General features: G+C 43.7%; 1 protein-coding gene and 1 non-coding gene across 2 annotated transcripts in view; one reads left to right on the top strand and one right to left on the bottom strand.

The window, feature by feature from the left end:
• The window catches only part of LASP1 (LIM and SH3 protein 1), a 74,007-nt gene extending 53,045 nt beyond the window's left edge, over positions 1-20,962 (bottom strand). The window contains exons 1-2 of the mRNA XM_073572521.1: positions 20,647-20,962; positions 4,510-4,604 (exon numbers count right to left, since the gene is read on the bottom strand). Of these exons, the coding sequence (XP_073428622.1) occupies positions 4,510-4,604; positions 20,647-20,715 (164 nt within the window). The 5' untranslated portion in view covers positions 20,716-20,962. The remainder of the gene's footprint in view (positions 1-4,509; positions 4,605-20,646) is intronic.
• Positions 20,963-21,144: 182 nt separating this feature from the next.
• Positions 21,145-21,216, top strand: TRNAC-GCA (transfer RNA cysteine (anticodon GCA)). The gene has a single exon. It is a non-coding gene; the product is annotated as a tRNA-Cys (tRNA).
• The last annotated feature ends 171 nt before the right edge of the window (positions 21,217-21,387 follow it).

Genomic DNA, 21,387 nt, shown 5'->3' with positions numbered 1-21,387 from the left:
TAGTGAATGTGCAGTGTTTCACTGGCGGTTGCTGACGGGCACGCCACGTCACGACACTCCCTCTGACGGGCACGCCACGTCACGACACTCCCTCTGACGGGCACGCCACGTCACGACACTCCCTCTGACGGGCACGCCACGTCACGACACGCCCTCTGACGGGCACGCCACGTCACGACACGCCCTCTGACGGGCACGCCACGTCACGACACGCCCTCTGACGGGCACGCCACGTCACGACACGCCCTCTGACGGGCACGCCACGTCACGACACGCCCTCTGACGGGCACGCCACGTCACGACACGCCCTCTGACGGGCACGCCACGTCACGACACGCCCTCTGACGGGCACGCCACGTCACGACACGCCCTCTGACGGGCACGCCACGTCACAACACGCCCTCTGACGGGCACGCCACGTCACGACACGCCCTATGACGGGCATGCCACGTCACAACACTCCCGCTGAGGGGCATACGTCACAACACTCCCTATGACAGGCGTGCCATGTCACATAGAATCATAGAATCGTAGAGTTGGAAGGGACCTCTTGGGCCATCTGGTCCAACCCCCTGCTCAAAGCAGGATTCGCTAAATCATCCCCGACAGATGACCGTCCAGCCTCTGTTTGAAGACTTCTATTGAAGGAGAACTCACCACCTCTTGTGGCAGCCTGTTCCACTCATTGATCACTAACTGTCAAAAAGTTTTTTCTAATATCTAATCTCTGTCTCCTCCCATTCAGTTTCATCCCATTGATTCTAGTCTTTCCTTGTGCAAATGAGAATAAAGATGATCCTTCTACAATGTGACAGCCCTTTAGATATTTGTAGACAGCTATTAAGTCTCCTCTCAGTCTTCTCTTTTGCAAGCTAAACATTCCCAAATCCTGCAACCTTTCCTCATAAGACAGGGTTTGCAGACCGGTCACCATTCTGGTCGCTCTTTTCTGAACTTGCTCCAGTTTATGTCTTTTTTAAAAAGGGGTGCCCAAAACTGGACACAATATTCCAGATGAGGTCTGACCAAAGAGGAGTAGAGGGAAATAATGACTTCACGTGATCTAGACTGTATGCTTCTGTTAATACATCCTAGAATTGCATTTGCCTTTTTTGCTGCTGCATCACACTGTTGACTCATATTCAGTCTGTGATCTATTAGTATACCCAAGTCTTTTTCACATGTGCTGTTGCTTAGCCCTATTCCTCCTATTCTGTGTATGCTTTTTTCATTTTTATTGCCCAGATGTAGTACTTTGCATTTTTCCCTGTTAAAAACCATTCTGTTAGTTGCTGCCCACTGCTCCAGTTTATTTATATCTTTTTGAATCCTCTCTCTCTCTTCTCCAGTATTAGCTATCCCTCCTAGCTTTGTGTCATCAGCAAATTTAATCAGTTTACCCTCAATTCCTTCATCTAAATCGTTGATAAAGATGTTGAACAATACTGGGCCCAGAACAGAGCCCTGTGGTACCCCACTTGAGACATTCTTCCAACTGGATGTGCAGCCATTTACGACCACTCTTTGGGTCCGATCACTAAGCCAGTTATGAATCCACCTAACAGTTGCCTTGTCCATTCCATACTTAGTCATTTTTTCAATAAGGATTGTATGAGAGACTTTGTCAAATGCTTTGCTGAAGTCAAGATATACTATATCTACAGCATTTCCTTGATCCACCCAATCAGTGATTCCGTCATAGAAGGAAATTAAGTTAGTCTGACATGACTTAGTTACAAACCCATGCTGACTCTGTTTAATCACTTCATTCTTATCCAGGTACTGACATACATGTTGTTTAAGAATTTGATAAAAGATCCTTCCTGGTATGTCACGACACTCCCTATGACGGGCATGCCACGTCACGACACGCCCTCTGAGGGGCATACCACATCACAACACTCCCTCTGAGGGGCATACCACGTCACCACACTCCATCTGAGGGGCATACCACATCACCACACTCCCTCTCGACTGGCATGCCACGTCACAACACTCTCTCTGACTGGCATGCGAAGTCATGATACTCCCTCTGATGAGCATTACACATCACAACATTCCCTCTGATGGGCATGCCACGTCACGACATTCCCTCTGACGGACATACAGTGCCTACAAGTAGTATTCAACCCCCTGCAGATTTAGCAGGTTTGATAAGATGCAAATAAGTTAGAGCCTTCAAACTTCACACAAGAGCAGGATTTATTAACAGATGCATAAATCTTACAAACCAAAAAGTTATGTTGCTCAGTTAAATTTTAGTAAATTTTAAACATACAAGTGTGGGTCAATTATTATTCAACCCCTAGGTTTAATATTTTGTGGAATAACCCTTGTTTGCAATTACAGCTAATAATCTTCTTTAATAAGACCTGATCAGGCCGGCACAGGTCTCTGGAGTTATCTTGGCCCACTCCTCCATGCAGATCTTCTCCAAGTTATCTAGGTTCTTTGGGTGTCTCATGTGGACTTTAATCTTGAGCTCCTTCCACAAGTTTTCAATTGGGTTAAGGTCAGGAGACTGACTAGGCCACTCCAACACCTTGATTTTTTGCCTCTTGAACCAGGCCTTGGTTTTCTTGGCTGTGTGCTTTGGGTCGTTGTCTTGTTGGAAGATGAAATGACGACCCATCTTAAGATCCTTGATGGAGGAGCGGAGGTTCTTGGCCAAAATCTCCAGGTAGGCCGTGCTATCCATCTTCCCATGGATGCGGACCAGATGGCCAGGCCCCTTGGCTGAGAAACAGCCCCACAGCATGATGCTGCCACCACCATGCTTGACTGTAGGGATGGTATTCTTGGGGTCGTATGCAGTGCCATCCAGTCTCCAAACGTCACGTGTGTGGTTGGCACCAAAGATCTCGATCTTGGTCTCATCAGACCAGAGAACCTTGAACCAGTCTGTCTCAGAGTCCTCCAAGTGATCATGAGCAAACTGTAGACGAGCCTTGACATGACGCTTTGAAAATAACGTACCTTACGGGCTCGTCTGGAACGAAGACCATTGCGGTGGAGTACGTTACTTATGGTATTGACTGAAACCAATGTCCCCACTGCCATGAGATCTTCCCGGAGCTCCTTCCTTGTTGTCCTTGGGTTAGCCTTGACTCTTCGGACAAGCCTGGCCTCGGCACGGGAGGAAACTTTCAAAGGCTGTCCAGGCCGTGGAAGGCTAACAGTAGTTCCATAAGCCTTCCACTTCCGGATGATGCTCCCAACAGTGGAGACAGGTAGGCCCAACTCCTTGAAAAGGGTTTTGTACCCCTTGCCAGCCTTGTGACCCTCCACGATCTTGTCTCTGATGGCCTTGGAATGCTCCTTTGTCTTTCCCATGTTGACCATGTATGAGTGCTGTTCACAAGTTTGGGGAGGGTCTTAAATAGTCAGAAAAGGCTGGAAAAAGAGATAATTAATCCAAACATGTGAAGCTCATTGTTCTTTGTGCCTGAAATACTTCTTAATACTTTAGGGGAACCAAACAGAATTCTGGTGGTTTGAGGGGTTGAATAATAAATGACCCTCTGAATAAACTTTTCACAATTTAAAAAAAAATTAAACAAAGAAATAACATTCTTTTTTGCTGCAGTGCATTTCACACTTCCAGGCTGATCTACAGTCCAAATGTCACAATGCCAAGTTAATTCCGAATGTGTAAACCTGCTAAATCTGCAGGGGGTTGAATACTACTTGTAGGCACTGTACCTCTAACCATTTTCAGAGCTGCAATAGCAAGGAGCGAAGGCTTTGCTACCCAGGGAAATAATACATATCAAACTTTTAATCACTACATATTAGTAACGTAATTAATTTTTCATATACATTACAATTAGATTGTATAAAACAAAGACAACCCTTTCAAATCTCCATTCGCAAACCATTTGTGCTCAAATCAATCTTCCCAACCCACCTAACAAAGCTCAATTTTAAGGCACGGAAAACTGGGAGGCATGAGGCTATGTTCACATCAAGTCTTTTTACTTAGTTGAGTTTTCAGAGCAAAAACTGTGTGGAAACTCAAAGATTTTGAGGAGTTTTGTAAGACTTGGAGTTTTTGCTTAATTTCAGGTCTAAAAAATTGTGGGCGCACATAGCCTGAGAACAGCCACTATTACAGGTCTCACTTCAAATGTAGAATAGGTTTCCTACAATTCTAAGTGGCGTGACTGGACACTTTAGGAGTTATTAACCTAACAATATACTGTAGTGTTGTGATTCTCGTGTCAGGCAGTTTAATTTATGGTATTTATTTTATTTTGCCAAAATAACACAATAATCCTTAAATGATTTAATGGGTGTCCATTACAAAACAACAAGAAGTGCCCCAAGGCCATTTTTCTATACAAATGATAAAATGATCTATGTGATCTGTGTGTAAGATTGTGGTGGGTGGCACCATCCCTTTACAAGCAGCAGCTTGTGCTCCCTTCACATGGTATTGAGCGCGCAGTGCTGTGCAGTGACGTGTGAGCTGCTGAGAACTGACTACACATTTGGTCATTTGTCACTCACGCGCTACAGTATGGCTTCTTATCGTATCCCTTGTAGTTCTTCATATTCAGAGTCATCTTGCAGATCTCGCAGTGGAAGCATGCTTTATGCCAAAACTAGGAGAGAAAGAAAACACACATAAGTGACCTAGATTCACAGACTCTAGCAAATAGTTTGGATTTCAATCTCATTTTAAGAAATGCATGTGGGCAATAAATCTTATAAGCCGAAACACTGGATTACTGGAGCTCCAGTAGTATGTGCTGGAGAGACAGATATCCAGCAGGGATAAAATCCATATGACACGACACTAGGATATGCATAGGGCTATCCTCAGATCTGTAGACCGTTCTATCATTGTATTTATCTATGTATGTGTACATGCATATATTATATATACACACACATTTTATACATTTTTAAAGGGACTATAACCATAGAATGACTGTTCAAACCACATATAGGTGCTTTGTGCACAAAGGTATAGCTAAATTAAGTACACCTTCCCACCCACTCATTTTCCCTGTATCTCCACCCCACTTTCTATGACTGACAGCTCTAGCTCTTCACTGCATCATAGAGAGCAGAGATAAATGGAGAACAAGTAGAAGGAAACGTGCACTTAATTGTTTGGCCAAGCTTTTGTGCACTAAGCACCTGTACTTGGTTTGAACAGTCATACTGTGCAGACCGAATCCTTTTAAAGGGAGTTTGTCAGCAAAGAATGACTGTTCAAACCAAATACAGTTGCTTGGTGCACCCTTGGTGTGGCCAAACATTTCATTGCACCTTCCCATCTACTTTTTTTTTCCTTCTATCTCTGCCTTACTTCTATTTTAATTGACAGATCTGGCTTTACAGAGACAACGAAAGGTGGAGATAGATGGAAAACAAGGATGTGGGGAGGCACACTTAACTGTTTGGCCACACCAAGGGTGCACTGAGCTCCTGCACTTGGTTTCAACAGTTATTCTGTGCTAGCTGTCTCTTTTTAGCATGCAAACGGATAAAAAAAATATATATATATATATATATATATATACATACATCTCCTTTCTCATTCTAAGGTCCTCTACCAGAGGCCTGGGAGTTTGAGGGTTCTGCGCAGGATCTTAGTTGTTCCCAGTATTGCGCTTTTCTGGACAGAGAACTCAGATTTTGCTCCTGGGATCTGTTGTAGCCATTCCTCCAACTTAGGGGTCACTGCTCCAAGTGCTCCTATCACCACTGGAATCACTGTTGCACCTGTGTTGCCTTTCACACTGTGGAGTGAAATTTGTGGGGCTGCAGTTTATGTTCAGGGAGAGCGGCTATTTAGTGGCCACTAATTCTCCCTGGATCTTCCTGGCAGCTGATAGAAGATAAAACACTGGGGCTCAGTATTCCTACTGAATATGGGGTCCAGCAGTGAAGTGCCCCCTCACCTTCACTACATGCAGCCTGCAGAGGGGATATTCTGTGTGCTCCCCAAACTGCTCTTCTGCCCCCACCATGTATTCTGCTGCCTCCTCATCTTTGTACGAGGGTTAACCCTTACCTCCCACTTTGCTCCCAGCTTGTGCTATTGTATGTCCTGTGCAGGAGAGGTAAGGGTTAAGTCCCCCATAGTGCTCCCCCCTGTGATCTGTGACTTATCACATCCACTCCATAGACTGCAGTAAGGATTCCTGTCAGCTCCTGCCCCTTATGTGAGGTGGATCTCTGCATGTGGAATAGAGGTGGGGAACAACATTTTTCCAATGTTCCCAATTTATTGCTTGAGCAACTGCTATTACTTGTTACGATAAGCTTCATTGCAACAAGCATTGTCAGGCTATGTTCACATGAATGTAATATTTGTCCAAGTGCTGTCTGTGGAAAAAAAAAAATAAACCCGACCTCAGACAGAGCACTAGGAGCAATGTTTTGGAATTGGGTTATCCAGATTACAGTCAGAAAATGTCTGTGTGAGAAAGATCACAGCACCAACCGGTCTCTTCTGTATTTCGGATGAGACTTGCTTGTTGAAGTCTATGGGTGTGCAAAAAATTTTCTAAAAAAATGAATCCCATATGAATCATCCATATAGCATCCGATTTTTAATAAATAATAATCTTTATTTTTTATATAGCGCTATCATATTCCACAGCACTTTACACACATTATCACCACTGTCCCCATTGGGGCTCACAATCTAGATTCCCTATCAGTAGGTCTTTGGAATGTGGGAGGAAACCGGAGTACCCGGAGGAAACCCACACAAACACGGGGAGAACATACAAACTCCTTGCAGATGTTGTCCCTGGTGGGATTTGAACCCAGGACCCCAGCTTTGCAGTGCTGAAAACTGAGCCACTGTGCTGCAGTTCCATTTGTAAATTTTAGTCACTTCTGATGTATAAAAATGGATGCTATACGGTTGACAATACAGATGCAAAATCGTCTTTTTCTGGATGAAAATAATGATTTTTTTTATATGCTCATGTAAACTTAATCACATAAGCAACTGCTTTTTATAAAGTTATGAAATTAATACTATGCAGAATTAAAGGGTGATCCGAAACCGAAGGTGACTTTCATGCTAAATTTAATTCAATAATCTATTCACTTTTCTAATATATTTCAAATAAAAAAATTTCTCCCTTTCCCACTCTACTTTTTTTTGTTTACTTCCAATGACTTTTTTTTTTTTGAGAATCCCAGTGCATTTTGCGGTACAGGACATCATTAGGAGGCAGCTGCCACAGCTGCTTTCCTCATCATGAAATGAAGTGTCATCTGTTTCAGAGACAGGACGGGTGCCTGCCGGGTCATCTCTTCCCCTTAGCACCGGCAAGGGAGCGCACTGTCACTGTGCATTCAAAGGAATATAGCACAGAAAACTTGTACAGAGAGGGGCAGAGGCTGTGGCAGTGTCCGCAGCATCTGCCCCCTGATGACAGCTCATTTGAGTATACCAGCATGCACTGGTGAATCAAAAAAAAAAAAGTGTCATGGGACGTAAAAAAATAAATAAATAAATAAATACAAGAAGTCAGAATATAGAGGATACATTAGAGAATGTTTCATTGAAGTATATTAGAAAACAAGATTAGAGAATTACACTGAATAGATATACATTTAATATGAAATTCACCTTTGGTTTTGGACCGCCCCTTTAAGTTCAGCCGATTGGTTGGGCCCTCCACAGGAGTGCCAGTTTCTCATGCGGCCCCTTGGGAAAATTAATTGCCCACCCCTGCTATAGAACATCATTGGTCGCATACAATAACAACGTCATTAAAACAGAATGCACATAAAAAATTTGTTATCCTTCAGGATCGTTTCTCCTCCTTCCTCCATTTGGAATCCATTTCCCTTCATGGCATAGATAATGCTGATAAAACACAGCATTTCAAGGATGAATTCTCAGGCTAAGTAAGCTGCACTGTATATTGGGAAACCAAAGGAGTTTAAAACTGAAAGGCTGTTCAGGGCGCTGCTCCACCACCATGCAGCGCTGCCATTTTCAAACTGTAACTTTATCTTACATTCAGAACAAAAACTATGGAGAAACGTGGACAGAAGATACAAACGTATAAACGCTAACTAAGCTGTACTTTCTATTGGGAAACTGAGGGAGTTTAAAATTGAAATGACATTCAGGTGGTCGCTCAGTCCCCTTATGCTTTACACTGCAGGTCAAATTTTTATGAAAATATTGTTTTCAAAATCATTTCATGAAGACAACAACATTCTTCTAACAGGTCTACTAAATGCAATAAGATGTTCAAAAACATGTTACTTAATTCAGAGGTTAGGCTGGCGAGAGGCGCCCTGCATTGTGTGGGCTGAACCTCCTCCGGTCAGGTCCGCCTCTGTCGGCATGCGATGAATGCGGATGCCTGCGCATGAGTCTTGTTGATGGTGCGGTCACCGCACCAAAATGCAACATGCTGCGTTTGGCGTAGGTCGCTGCATAGTCAAAAAGACGCATCCGCATTCATCCGAACGGCCTGCGTACCCAATGCTAAAGATAGGGTACGCAGGCCGCGTGCCGACAGAGGCGGAGCTGACCGGAGGAGGTTCGGCCCACACAATGCAGCCTAAGGGTATGTTCTCAAGTGGCGTTTTTGCTACTTTTTTCTGCATCAAAACCTTGGCAGTAAAGAAACTGAAGGAAAAAAAAGGTTCTGCTGCATTTCTGTCATGCAGCATTTGTCTCTTGTGCATGCTGATAAAGTTTAGTGACACAAAAAAAGTTAAATCATTCTACTTCATAAGGTTTTGGCACAAAAATGCAGCAAAACCTGATAACTGCTTTTTTAACCACCCATTACTTTCAATGGGTGAAAAACGCTGAAATAAGTGACATGCTCTATTCTGCAAAAAACCATGCACAGCACAAAATACGGACGACAAAAAAACAAGCTGTGTGCATGAGATTTCTGAAATCTCAGACTTGGCTGGTACTGTAAAACACAGCTTAAAATTTTCATTAAAAAGTGCAACAAAAAATGCAGCAAAAACGCCTAGTGTGAACATAGTAGGGCACGGACTAGTGTAAGAAGTATAAGGAAATTATAATACCCATGTCCAGTCAATTATCATGGTTGAATATCAACAATGAAAGCATGATGGGGGTTCTACTTTCAAATACGTAGTGCATGTCTGCAGTTACTGCTAATTTCATTATGATCTGCTAACAATCTTGAGTACTGAGACAGTCATACTGACACTCAGCGACTTCTGTCAATAGCAGTGATCCATCCAACCTTTTGGATAAAGGGATACTTCTATATCGATGGCCTATCAGATTGGTGGGGATGCGACCCCTCTATCACCCCCGATCAGCTTTTGTGTTGTCGGTAGGATGCGATTAGTTGTGGAGCCAACTCTATAGTGGTAACAGCTGGATACTGCACATCTGCCGCTAATAGGATGAGAGGATCTCCAGTACCCAGGAGAAGTCACTAGCAAAGTCAAAAGGTACAACATTTTTAATGAAACTAATTTGCAAAAATGATTTTTAGCCCCAAATAGATGCAATTAAATAAAAAGAAAAAAAAATGGTCCCCCAAAGGGTGAACAACCCTTTAAACTATGAATCAAGCAGGACTAGATGTGCCTGGCAGATATTTCATGGCTCCTATTGCAATACTCTTTGGCAGAGGGGAGTCAGGACAGATGTTTATGGGCAATGATGTAGACACTAAAACCTCAGTCCACTTGGATATACGCTGGTTTATTTCTAACCTATAGAGACACGTTATACCCCAAGTCTGACAAAAATCTTCCCAATTTTGAGACAATCATTTGAAGACTATCCATGACCTTGTGAGGTGGTCATCTATGTGGTCAAGCACGCCATATACCGACTATAGAGACTAGTGTATTACACATACAGGCCTATGGTCTTAGCGGCTACATACTTCTCAGCCACTGAGCACAGACAATAGTGGCACAGTTGTGGAAGGAGAGTTATGATGGCTATTCTAAGCAAACTTGGAGATGAACGTGGCTATACAACCCACACTGCCAAGGATCTAGTATACGATCAAAAAGACAGAAGCGGTATGGATGCGGTTTTATCGGTCAGCGTGTTTCGAGGTGCACATACCTCTTCATCAGGACAAACCACAATGAACAGGTCTATGCTCTTAGCCGGCTACGTACTTCACAGACAATAGTGGCACAATCAGTGGAAGCACAGTTATGATGGCCATTCTCTTATTACCCTTATCTCCTTGTTCATCTCTTCAATTGAATCAGTTTTAATACTATAAAAGTCCCTAATCTATTAATGAAGACCTGTAAATATATCATTTATTTTTCACCTGGTGTTCCTACCAATGTTCTCCTGAATCTGGCACTGTGTCTTTGGTTCCTGTGCCTCTCTGTTCCCGAGATACAGCAACTCTTCCTTATATCCAGTACAAATCAAATTTTTTTGCCAAGTGGGCGTGTTTCTCAACTATTTCTAATGAGAGCCTTTGTTGAACAAGCTGAGGTGGCTAAAAAGACTAGACTAACATGCAGAAAAGAGGGGAATATCCCAGGAAGCAAGAGAAAAATCACGCCAGAATCAAGTCAACAGCGGCATTTACACGAGGTGACATATTTACGGCAAGTGACAGGTCCTGTTTAAATGATTCCTCTTAGACTAATGAGTAACTGTATATCCCGTGCTGTAAGCCACTGAGGGCACCAGCTGGGACTTTATACCTCCCCCGCTTACTGATTTTCTCCGACTACCCTGTTAGAAGCGGACACCATTTGTGTTTGCCATTAGATATCTAATCGGCTGTGGGGAAGGATCCTATGATGTCTCAACTGTAATGTGAAGTGTTTAGTAACCTAAAGAAAAGCGTGTTTAAAAAAAAAAATAAAATATTAAAACTAAGGTAATGAGGAATTTTGCGCCCTCGGGTGAGTGTTTTTTGGCTGCCTCACACTGGGCGTGTATGTCTGTGGCATTGGTTATAGGAAGGCCTGAAGAGTAATGTATTGCTCACCCCAGAGGACAGACATAAAAGGAAATGTCTCACGTACATACTTCTCTTTACAGGCACTCTGTGACTAACAGTTACGTTATCACTAGGTATCATCTCACATCACCGCTACTGCTCATCTACCACCAGGAGATCAGTACATTCCTGGACTTGGAGACAACCACAAAGCAGCCATTGCGATCCCCATAGGAGCTGTCACCAGGTGCTACAGACACTGAATGGCAGGTCACTATGTACTAGATTTGTGCATCAGGTGGCCCATGATGAACAACTATGGCTGCTGCTATCCCTACACTGAAAATCCATGACACCTATGCGACTGGGGTTATTTCTGCAGGATGTGCAAGCTGCATCCAGATGAAAGTGGCTGTTTTCCAACAAATCTTCCACTTCTGAACATTTCCTTCTGAGCTTTAATATAAAAATCAAACTGATTTCAGCTCTGCGCATCTGATAAGCAAATGATTCAGAGGAAATTACATTAGCTAATTTTATCAGCAGTAACTGTCACAAGTTGGTCCACAGCGGCACAATAGACCACCTTGTCAGTGGCCCAGTAGTAAAAGGTATGTAGGATTACAGGATCTGTGCGATGTGAGGGACGCATGTATAGTCATTTACATTTAAGGGTGTGTGCACAAGCTGCGGATTCTGCTGCAGATCCGCAGCGGTTTTGGCCCTGCGGATCTGCAGCAGTTTCTGCTGCGGTGTACAGTACCATTATAATTAATGGAAAACAAAAACTGCAGTGCACACGGTGCAGAATTTTCCAAGCGGATTGGCTGCGGTTTCAAACCACAGCATGTCATTTCTTTGTGCGGAATCCGCAGCGGTTTTACACCTGCTCCATTGTACAGGTGTCAAACCGCAGGGGAAAACCGCAGGCTAATCTGCAGATCTTTTGACCTGCGGATTTACCTGCAGATTTTGCAAAATCTGCAGAAAATTCCGCAGCGTGTGCACACACCCTTAGTGTGATGACTGATTAAAAAAAAAATTACATTTATTATTTTCTTCCTGCAATACAATCTATAGGTTAATATAGAGCTCCATACCCACTGTGACCTATGTCTATATGCACTGAATATATGGCGCGTATTCATTTACTCTTTGTTCCTGAATAATTAAGGGGTATTCCAGCTCCGCTCACTTCTGCATCAGGGCTTGTGATGTCACATCTACCAATATATGATAAGACATGCGACTGGCGGGTATCGTGTACCTGTCCTATTCATTAGAGGGGAGCAAAGTTGGAGGATGGAACACCCTTTTAATGTGTCTGAATAGAAAAGGTACGATTCTGCTACAAAAAGAAGGACTCCATCTTACCAAAATATCTTGTGGTGTTAAAGGGCAGCTCAGGCAATTGGTCCCATAATTAATGACATTTCATTATATTCGCTTAATGGGAAAAAAAACTTGTATAAACCAGGGCTGTGGAGTCGGAGTCGTGGAGTCGGTGCTCATTTTGGTGGAGTCGGAGTCGGAGTTGGAGTCGGTGTAAAATGGACCGACTCCGACTCCTAAAATATATAATAAATTGGGTACAGTAATTCAATGCAGGATGTGCTGAATATTTTTTCATAGGAGTTTGGGAAAGTTATGAAATGTCCTATAAATGGCTGTTATATTCCTGATCTAAGGCTACATTCACACACAGCGTTTTTCCTGTGTTTTTTGAGGATACGTTTTTCAGCTGCAAAAGCTGATCATCTTTTTAAAAAACTGCATCACCTGAAAGGTTTTTGAGCTCATAGATAATGTTTTCAATAGCAAAAGCAGATTAGAAATCTGCTCTATCCATTTATCCATATCTGTCTATCCATATCGTATCTGTACCAAAAAGAATGAAAACCGGGTAGTACACCAATATATATTCTGTTCTATCTAAATATCTTGATTATTGGATCATAAAAATGATTAAATGTCTGAGGTTCACATTGTACTACAATAAATTTTTCACTTAAATATAAGCAATATGTGTGGGAGTCGGAGTCGGAGTCGTGGAGTCGGAGTCGGTGTAAGGGAAATTGAGGAGTCGGAGTCACAGGTTTGGCTTACCGACTCCACAGCCCTGGTATAAACCATGTGTGCTATTGAGGGGCTATCGACTCCTGGGACAACCCCATATTAATAGGCCCTAAGAGGTTAAAAAAAAAAAAAAAAAAAATCAATTCCACACTTTCCTCCTAGACTGCCAACACTAAGGCTGTGTGCACACGCTGCGGATTTTGCTGCGGTGTACAGTACCATGATTCCCTATGGGAATCAAAAACCGCAATGCAGATGGTGCGGAATTTTCCGCGCGGATTATCTGCGGTTTTCAATCCGTAGAAAGAATTGACATGTCAATTCTTTCTGCGGATTCTGCTGCGGTTTGCCATCTCCTCCATTGAGGAGATGAAAAACCGCAGGGCAAAACCGCAGAGCAATCCGCAGGTCTTTTGACCTGCGGTTTCACCTGCGGATTGTACAAAATAGGGGAGCATAGTGCCATATATCCAGCACTCGGCTGAGCATTGTATTGGTGCTGAAAAACCTTTATGTAACAAACATGGCCCCTATACCAAAGGGGTCCATTCAGGGGCGGACATACGAGTGGTGCAACTTGGACCATCGCACTGGGGCACAAGAGGTAAGAGGGACCACTTCCACCTCCAAAGTAAGTGGAATTGTGCATTATGACCTAGTGGACTTGTTGCTGCACAGGGGCCCTCCTCTGCCGGTGTTTGCTCTTGGGTCTCCTCCCTACAGGTCCGTATAATAGGCCCATAGGCTTTTGTGTCAGACTCTGGGAAGAACTGTACTCATCTTTAGAAGCGATGCATCTAACGAGTATACCCGTTATTCAGATTGTGCTGCTGCGTTTATAAAAGAAATACAAAATTCTTTATGAACAGGAGAAAAATAAAACAGCAAATACACAAAGGTACATTATGGGGCCATCGTATTTCCGATCCAGACTTCCCTGATGCATGACTGCTGTATGGATGGGGATAAGCAGCGTGTATATTACACCTATCCCATGTGTCTTTGGAGCGGACTCTTTCCAGGTCAGAGAAATGCACAGCTTTTCTCACCTGTCCAATAACACCATACACTACACTGCAGAGGCCAGGGTTTCACACGCCCGCCTTACTTACTAGGTTGCCGGTTGGAACTTACCAGATTTAGAGGCACAAGCAAATCTCCGCACCTCACTGGCACAGATTTACTTACGGCACTTTCAGGCATAAATTATAGGAAATACATCATTCCATAATCATTCAGATTTAGCATTTACCCTTATAGCAGCCAAGGACAAGTCCAGTTGTAGCAAATTATTTCTGATGTAAATCCTTGCTGAATACCCTGAAAAATCCATGTGAATTCACCCTAAGGATTTCTAAGGCTTTTCAAGAATATAATGAGCATGCTGATGGCGTTTTGACGACCTCATCCTTACTGTACTGTAATCTGCCATGGATTTACAGAGCGGAATATTCTCTGCACATCTGCCATGTGTGGCCCTGCCTTAGGCTGCATTCACTCATCTAGGTACCACGTCCGTGTGCGGCCCGTTTGCTTTCTCGGACAGCGCACGGACCAATAGCGTTTACGGTCATTTATCCAAACACACATCCTTTCTAAAAGCGGACTTGTGTCTCCGGTTCACGAGACTCCGAGCATGTCATTCTCATCCGTTTTGTGGTTCAGGTTCTGACATTAAAGTCTATGGGGATCTGTGTAAAATGGATGGAACATAGAACATGTACTTTAGTTTTCCATCCAAGTTTAATCTGTTTTAACTAATCCATTGCTATGAATCAATGGATAATAACTCAGTCTACCTGATTCAGTATAAAAAAAAATCAATTAAGATAACACCTTAGGGAAAAAAAAAAAAAAAAAAAAAAAGTAATCGGTCCGTTTTTCTTGGATGTGTGATTACAGACTTAGACAGCTGTAAAATTTGTCATCCAGGTTATCCAAAAGAAAAAAAAAAAGATTCCCTTGTGTACTTTGATGAGAGGTGGTTTATTGGAAGGTAAACAGGGAGTAGAGACACAGGACACCTTTACTATTCACAATGAATTTTTAAAATGTGTCCTTAAAAGGAGGAATAGGAAACCCATCACTCTACAAAAGTGATCTGTAACCCATGGCTCGCCAACAGTCGTCAAACTGGAACTCCCAGCATGTGACTGTCTGGATGTGCTGGAAGATCAGGTCGCACAAGGTGCAGAGATGCTGAGAATACATAGTGCACACACTCCATAACTTGGGTTACCCTTTTGTGACCAGAATTTAGAACACAAGCTTAGGAGTCACCAAAATAGTCTGGGCATAGGTAAATATAGCAGCATAGACGTTATTCATTGTCTTTGCTTCCTTTTATTGTACAGCTAACTTTTTTTCTTGAATGTCAAAACAGTGTGGGATACTATTGAGAGTCTCACACCTCCCTACATTTACATGTAAAAGGTCACCCACTATACAGGGCCCTAGCAGGGACGATAAATGCTTGTAAACTGCAAAATGTATATAAATCCTGAGCTCTCCATGCTATACCAAGCCATTGTTGAGGGTGTTGCATACTTCACGCCCCCCAATCTCGGATCAGCCAAGCATATCGTCAATGGGGAGAGGCAAGATGGCCATACAACTCTGGCCGCTCTACCTCAGGAACAAAGCGTTGGGCACCATCCCAACATCTATCACCAGCAGTCCCCATACAGATGTGCAGGTTCGGTCTTATCTGTCTTATGCATGGCCAGCTTTACACATCTGGGAAAAATGTGGACGTGTTGCAGATTTATGTCCCTTAGGTGAAAGCTACCACCTGTTTATGGCTTTGGAGGCAAAGGACATTTACATGGACATGCACATTATTCACTTACGCCAGTACCTCTTTGGCATCATTGTGCTGGCACTCGCTAAGGTGCCATTTCACTCTCTCCAGTGGATGTACTCATTCTCTGACTGGTAAAAGGAATTCAATCACCTGGCACAGCAGTCTGTATAGCAAGGAGATTACAGAACTGTTGAACTTGGACCAGTTTTAAGGAGAACACCCTAAAGACTAATGCACAGGTATCTGGGCCTTGTTCCAAACCTCCTCCAATATACAAACCAATCTATAATTCAAGCCACTGTATATGTAACGACCTGGCTGGTATGTAGTGTGCAGATCCCAAGAACCAACACAGGGTTAGGCCTTGTTCTCATGGCAGAATAGTGCTATTATTCGCCTGTTCTGTATGATTGTGTCAGTACAGACTTTCTTCTCATGGATGTAAAAGTACTATGCCCTGCATGGAGGTACCATTTGGTGACACACCAAGTGCCTTCTTGGTCTACAATATGCACCCAATAACACTTCAGGAGCCATCTTATGGCTCCAAAGATATATACATTACACATCCTAAGAACAAGTTAACAAATGCACATAGAAACTGAAGCCTATCTATTCGGTGCTGTAATTCTTCATCCGAAAGGAAATTATCTTGCAATCCCTTAAAAACATTGATCTCCCTTCCCTCCCGCACTTCATGTAGTTCACTTTCTGCATTTGACCCAGTCACAGAAGTCGTTGTCCTCTCTTCTTCTCACTCTTCTACAAGTACTATTGACCTTATTCCCTCATACCTCTTCTAGTCCCTCTCCCAGTCGTCACAACTAGTGATGAACGAACGTGCTTGGATAACGTCTTATCCGAGCATCGGGGAGTACTCGTATATTACGTTCAAGTCCCTGCAACTGCATGATTTGCTGCTGTTAGACGAAACCCGTGAGGATTCCCTAACAAACTGACAATCTAACAGCAGCAAATCATGCAGCTGCAGCGACTAGAACATAATATACGAGCTCTCCCAAATGCTAGGATAACACCCGAGAATGCTCAGATAAGACGTTATCCGAGCACGTTCGCTCATCACAAGTCACAAACCATCCCCTTTTCAAACTTCTTTTACTCCGCCACTGCTTTGCTGATTGCAAGCTCCAGCTGTGACTTCATGCTTACAGAACACATAAGCGCTGCAGCCAAACACTGGTTCAATGATTGGCTGCAGAGGTGATGACCACTATAGACATGATGTCACCACTACTATCTGCAAACAAGCACCAAAGAAACATTGAAAAAAGCAGCGTATGACCCAGGGAGAGTGAGGAAAAACTCTGGTAATATTTTAAGATAGGGAATGCCGATAGGCTGTGACATGGTATTCCTGGAAAACCACTAAAAATATATTATATTACCTCTGTTTTCTTTCTACCTATCTAACTGCTCCTTCATTGTATCATTTGTTGGCTCATCATCCTCTCTTCTTACTATTTGGATTCCTCATTGTTAAGTACCAAGTCCCTCTTATTTTTGCTGACTATTTCCCCAACTATCAGCAGATTTAGCTTACATCTTATTGTATATGTCTTCTCCTGACATCACACACTGCCTTACTACAAAATACCATTGTGGGGTGCAGAGCTGTGGATTCAGAGTCATGGAGTCGGTGTTCATTTTGGTGGAGTTGGTATAAAATGGTCTGACTCCTAAAATATATAATACATTGGGTACAGTAGTATAATGCAGGATGTGCTGTAAATGTTTTCATAATTTGGGAAAGTTATGAAATGTCTGTTCTGTTCCTGATCCAAGGATCTCGGCTTTTAGGTGAGATGAATCTGTGCTGCACTTTATGTACATGCTCAGTAATGATCAGTGCTGTGGAGTCGGAATCATGGAAATTGAGGAGTCAGAGGTTTGGCTTACCGACGCCACAGCCCTGGTGGGGCAGCTACCATAACTCTCAGGCAGCTTGACAGCTGTCTTATGATATAATGGACTCAGACTCTTCCTTCTCTCCCTATATCCAATCATAGCTATGCTCATGTCATCTTCAGCTCCCTGTCTTACCATGGAAACTGAAAAGACGCTGTCACTCTGATTCATTCTCTTCCTGACTACTGCATCTCAGTACACTCTCCCCACTCCAATCTATCCTGAATACAACAGCATTTATCTCTCCAGCAACTACACTGCGGCCTCCACCCTGTGCCAGTCTTTGCACTGGTGACCCATCTTCAGAATTCAGCAGAAACGTCTCACCTACTCTCCACAGTTTAGCACCACCCTACATATTGCCCCTCATCGGTCTACAATCCTACTCATTCTCTCTATTACGCTAACAATTTAAACTAACATCTTCCCTAAACAGAACATCTCACTCCTACCTCCAAAACATTTCTTGTGCTACGCCAGTTCTCTGGATTGCACTACTTCAGACAGATGATTCCCAGTGTGCACTAAAAATACATCTTTTTAGACAGGCCTATCACATCGACTCACAAATCAAACTTTTTTCACATCTCCCTCCCTTAAGTTACGCCACCAGTTGCAGCCTTAATGCAGATGCTAATGTTTGGAGGTATTATGTGCGGAAACAGACGGATGGTACAATTAACAAGGGAGCAATGAACTTCCAAAGAAATAAATCCCCAATACATGGGAACAACTCAACAGATAAGCAGGAAAACAGCAGTTAATGCAACTCCTCAATCCCGTCAGTCTTCCTATCTGTCCCCATGAGACTCCGGAAGAATTCCAACACCAGCAAGCAAGAATCAGAGAAGCAGATTGTGCAACAGGTCTGACCGTGAAAAATGTGAACATAAGGAAATGTGAAAATGCAACATCAGAAATGCACTTACACAAACACACAAGTCTCTATTCACATGAACGGAAGCTAATCACAAAAGGAGGCGTTTAGCGGGGGAGGGGTGGCAAGATTGCTGCAAGATTTTTTAGCCCTGGGAAAATGAACTCCAAGGGTCAAACCCAGCAAAGGGTGGGGTCCATGAATTGACTTAACCCCTCCAAGAAAACAGAAATCCCATACAATCCACAAGTGAAGATCACCCCCAGCCTCTGTATCTCAGGTGTGGAATGAGGCGTGTTTTAGGCCTGTCCTGGTTGATAAAATACCGTAGCTGGATTCTCCACACCTAGCCAAAAAATATATATATATTCATTGCCACTTCTAAGACATGATCGGTTAGGATCTGACTGCAACCACTGTAGCTAGCAATGCAGAACAACATCCCAGCGTATACTCTGCTGTGGTTAGGAAGGTTTTGGGGTCTAATATCTGTGTATTTGGGGGGGGAGAAATTCTTCAGCACTGAAGCATAATAAGATAGCAGATGACGCTATCAAAGGGTTAATTCTGGGAAAATAAGTGTTGTGCAGTTGATGCCAGGATGGTCTGACTTCCGCATACATGGCTGCTAGTGAGGGGAGGGCGGAAGCCATCATTCACATGGGGCTAAGAGAGGGGCATCACTAACATAAAGCATATTCGGATAGCAGGGCATTGTGCCTGCCCGGACTTTATAGGACACAGCCCTAAGAAAAAAAGAGTGACTGCAATAAGGCACTCAGGAAGTGCGCCCCCCCCATCAGCCGCCTGGCACACTGTGTACTGCACTAACTGATGGATTAAAGCAGAAGGACACAGTCATTCATGTGTCTGCTGTATCTATCCCAACCACCTGTCTGTAGTGCACGTATACACCACATCTGACGGCTATGTATACATCAAGGGACACATTCATTCTTCTAAAGAAGCCAATGTGATCAAAATACACACTGGCCCCATGTCGCCTCTCACTGGATAATACTGCTATATACACGTGATAATAGGTCTCACCAGGTAAACAGATACCTGGAGAGACCTGGAGCTTTCCCAGATGACAGCAGGGCGAAATATGATTGCGGGTGAAGGCGACAGCTGCTACCCACGGGCAATTCATCTGGTAATTTGGCCTCAACAGGAAGACATTCATTGCAAAATGAAATGAAGATATCTAATAGGGTAATAGGATCTCAGGCTATTACACAGAAAGCATGGGGCTAATGAAAAGATCAGCCGCTGCGGGCAGCACCCTGGTATCTACACCAATGCCATGGGAGCACGGGGTCATACTGCAGAGCAACCCTGTGACACTGACTGTAGTAAACTGCCAGTGCCAAGGCTAAAAGAAGATGCCCAATCCTACCACACAGGTACTAATCTATTGAGCAAGAAGTGAAATTTGCCACCCAATTATTAAGCGGACACAGGCGATACCACCCTACCCCATTAGCCTTGTAAATATACAGCCAAAAATATGGAATATATAGGATACCTTCAATCATAGACCACCATAACTGGCCAAGCCTCTCTCTAGTACCCTACAGGCCTGGGCAGGTACCTGACATGTCACTAGTATACTACAGAGCGGTGGGGACTGTGCTGCAGGGGCAGAAGGCCAAGGCGCAGCAGAGGGTCAGAAATCAGTGTGTGTATATATATATATATAGCGCATACAATGTGTATTATCAGTATACCTGCAGTATACAGGTATAATGTGTACACATCACCTATGTGTACTACACACTAATTATATATGTACACAACCTCTATGTATACTGCATATTACACACATGAACCATACACAAACATTGCGCGTGATATACAGACACACACATTTCTGCCCATATCACACACACAGGTGAGGCGCAGGCTGCAATCTCTCCACACTCTCCACAGGATACATGCACACCTATTACACACACTGTCTGCCTCTCTCTGTGTACGGGCCACACACAGCCTCCATTCCCCGGCGTCACCCTGCACCATTCTCGCCTCACACCGGGGATGTCTCGTACCTTGTCCAGGCAGTTGACTTTCTCAGTCGGGTAGACAATCTTGCCGCAGCGGGCACAGCTCGGGTTCATGGTGCCAGGTAATGTGGGTGGTGGTGGCCGCTATTATGTTGCAGTCTCAGGTGCCTGCCCTCTCCGCTCTCCTCCTGCAGTCTCTCTATCCCCTTCTCTCTCCCCAGCAGTCTCTCGCTGTCTCTTTGCCGCGCTGTCGGTGACAAACACAGGAGGAGGGTGGGGGTGTCGGGGACGCGCAAATTCGCGCACACGGTGGGCGGTTCTGCACGGGGACGCGCACGCTTCCGGTGACAGAGGCCTGTATGTTCTCTCCCGTGCTATAATAAACGGCGGCCCCGTAGTGTGCGTCCTATATGATGATACACGGCCGGTAAATGTGTGCACTGTATAGAATGGACGCTGGACGTGAACACAGACAAGAAGGAGCACATTCCCCGTCAGCGGTTCGGACTCTCATACCTATGTTTCTCTGCCATCTGCAGCAAAGGGGGTATAGCTCAGTGGTAGAGCATTCGACTGCAGATCGAGAGGTCCCTGGTTCAAATCCGGGTGCCCCCTTCAATCTTTTAATTTTTTTTAATATATTATTTTTCCATTGGCTTTTCTTTCAGACGAATTATCTCATAATTTATACTTAATATATAATTATTTATACAAAGCACTAGACAGGATTGTGTTAGTGCAGAAACGACCTGAGCACTGATAGTGTTATGGTACAAAATGAATGGA

Source organism: Dendrobates tinctorius, unplaced genomic scaffold (genome assembly GCF_039654945.1).
Source record: "Dendrobates tinctorius isolate UK_male_01 unplaced genomic scaffold, ASM3965494v1 ptg000032l, whole genome shotgun sequence".
NCBI lineage: Eukaryota > Metazoa > Chordata > Amphibia > Anura > Dendrobatidae > Dendrobates > Dendrobates tinctorius.
Note: the sequence above shows the minus strand (reverse complement) of the source record. Positions and strands in the feature narration are given on the sequence as shown.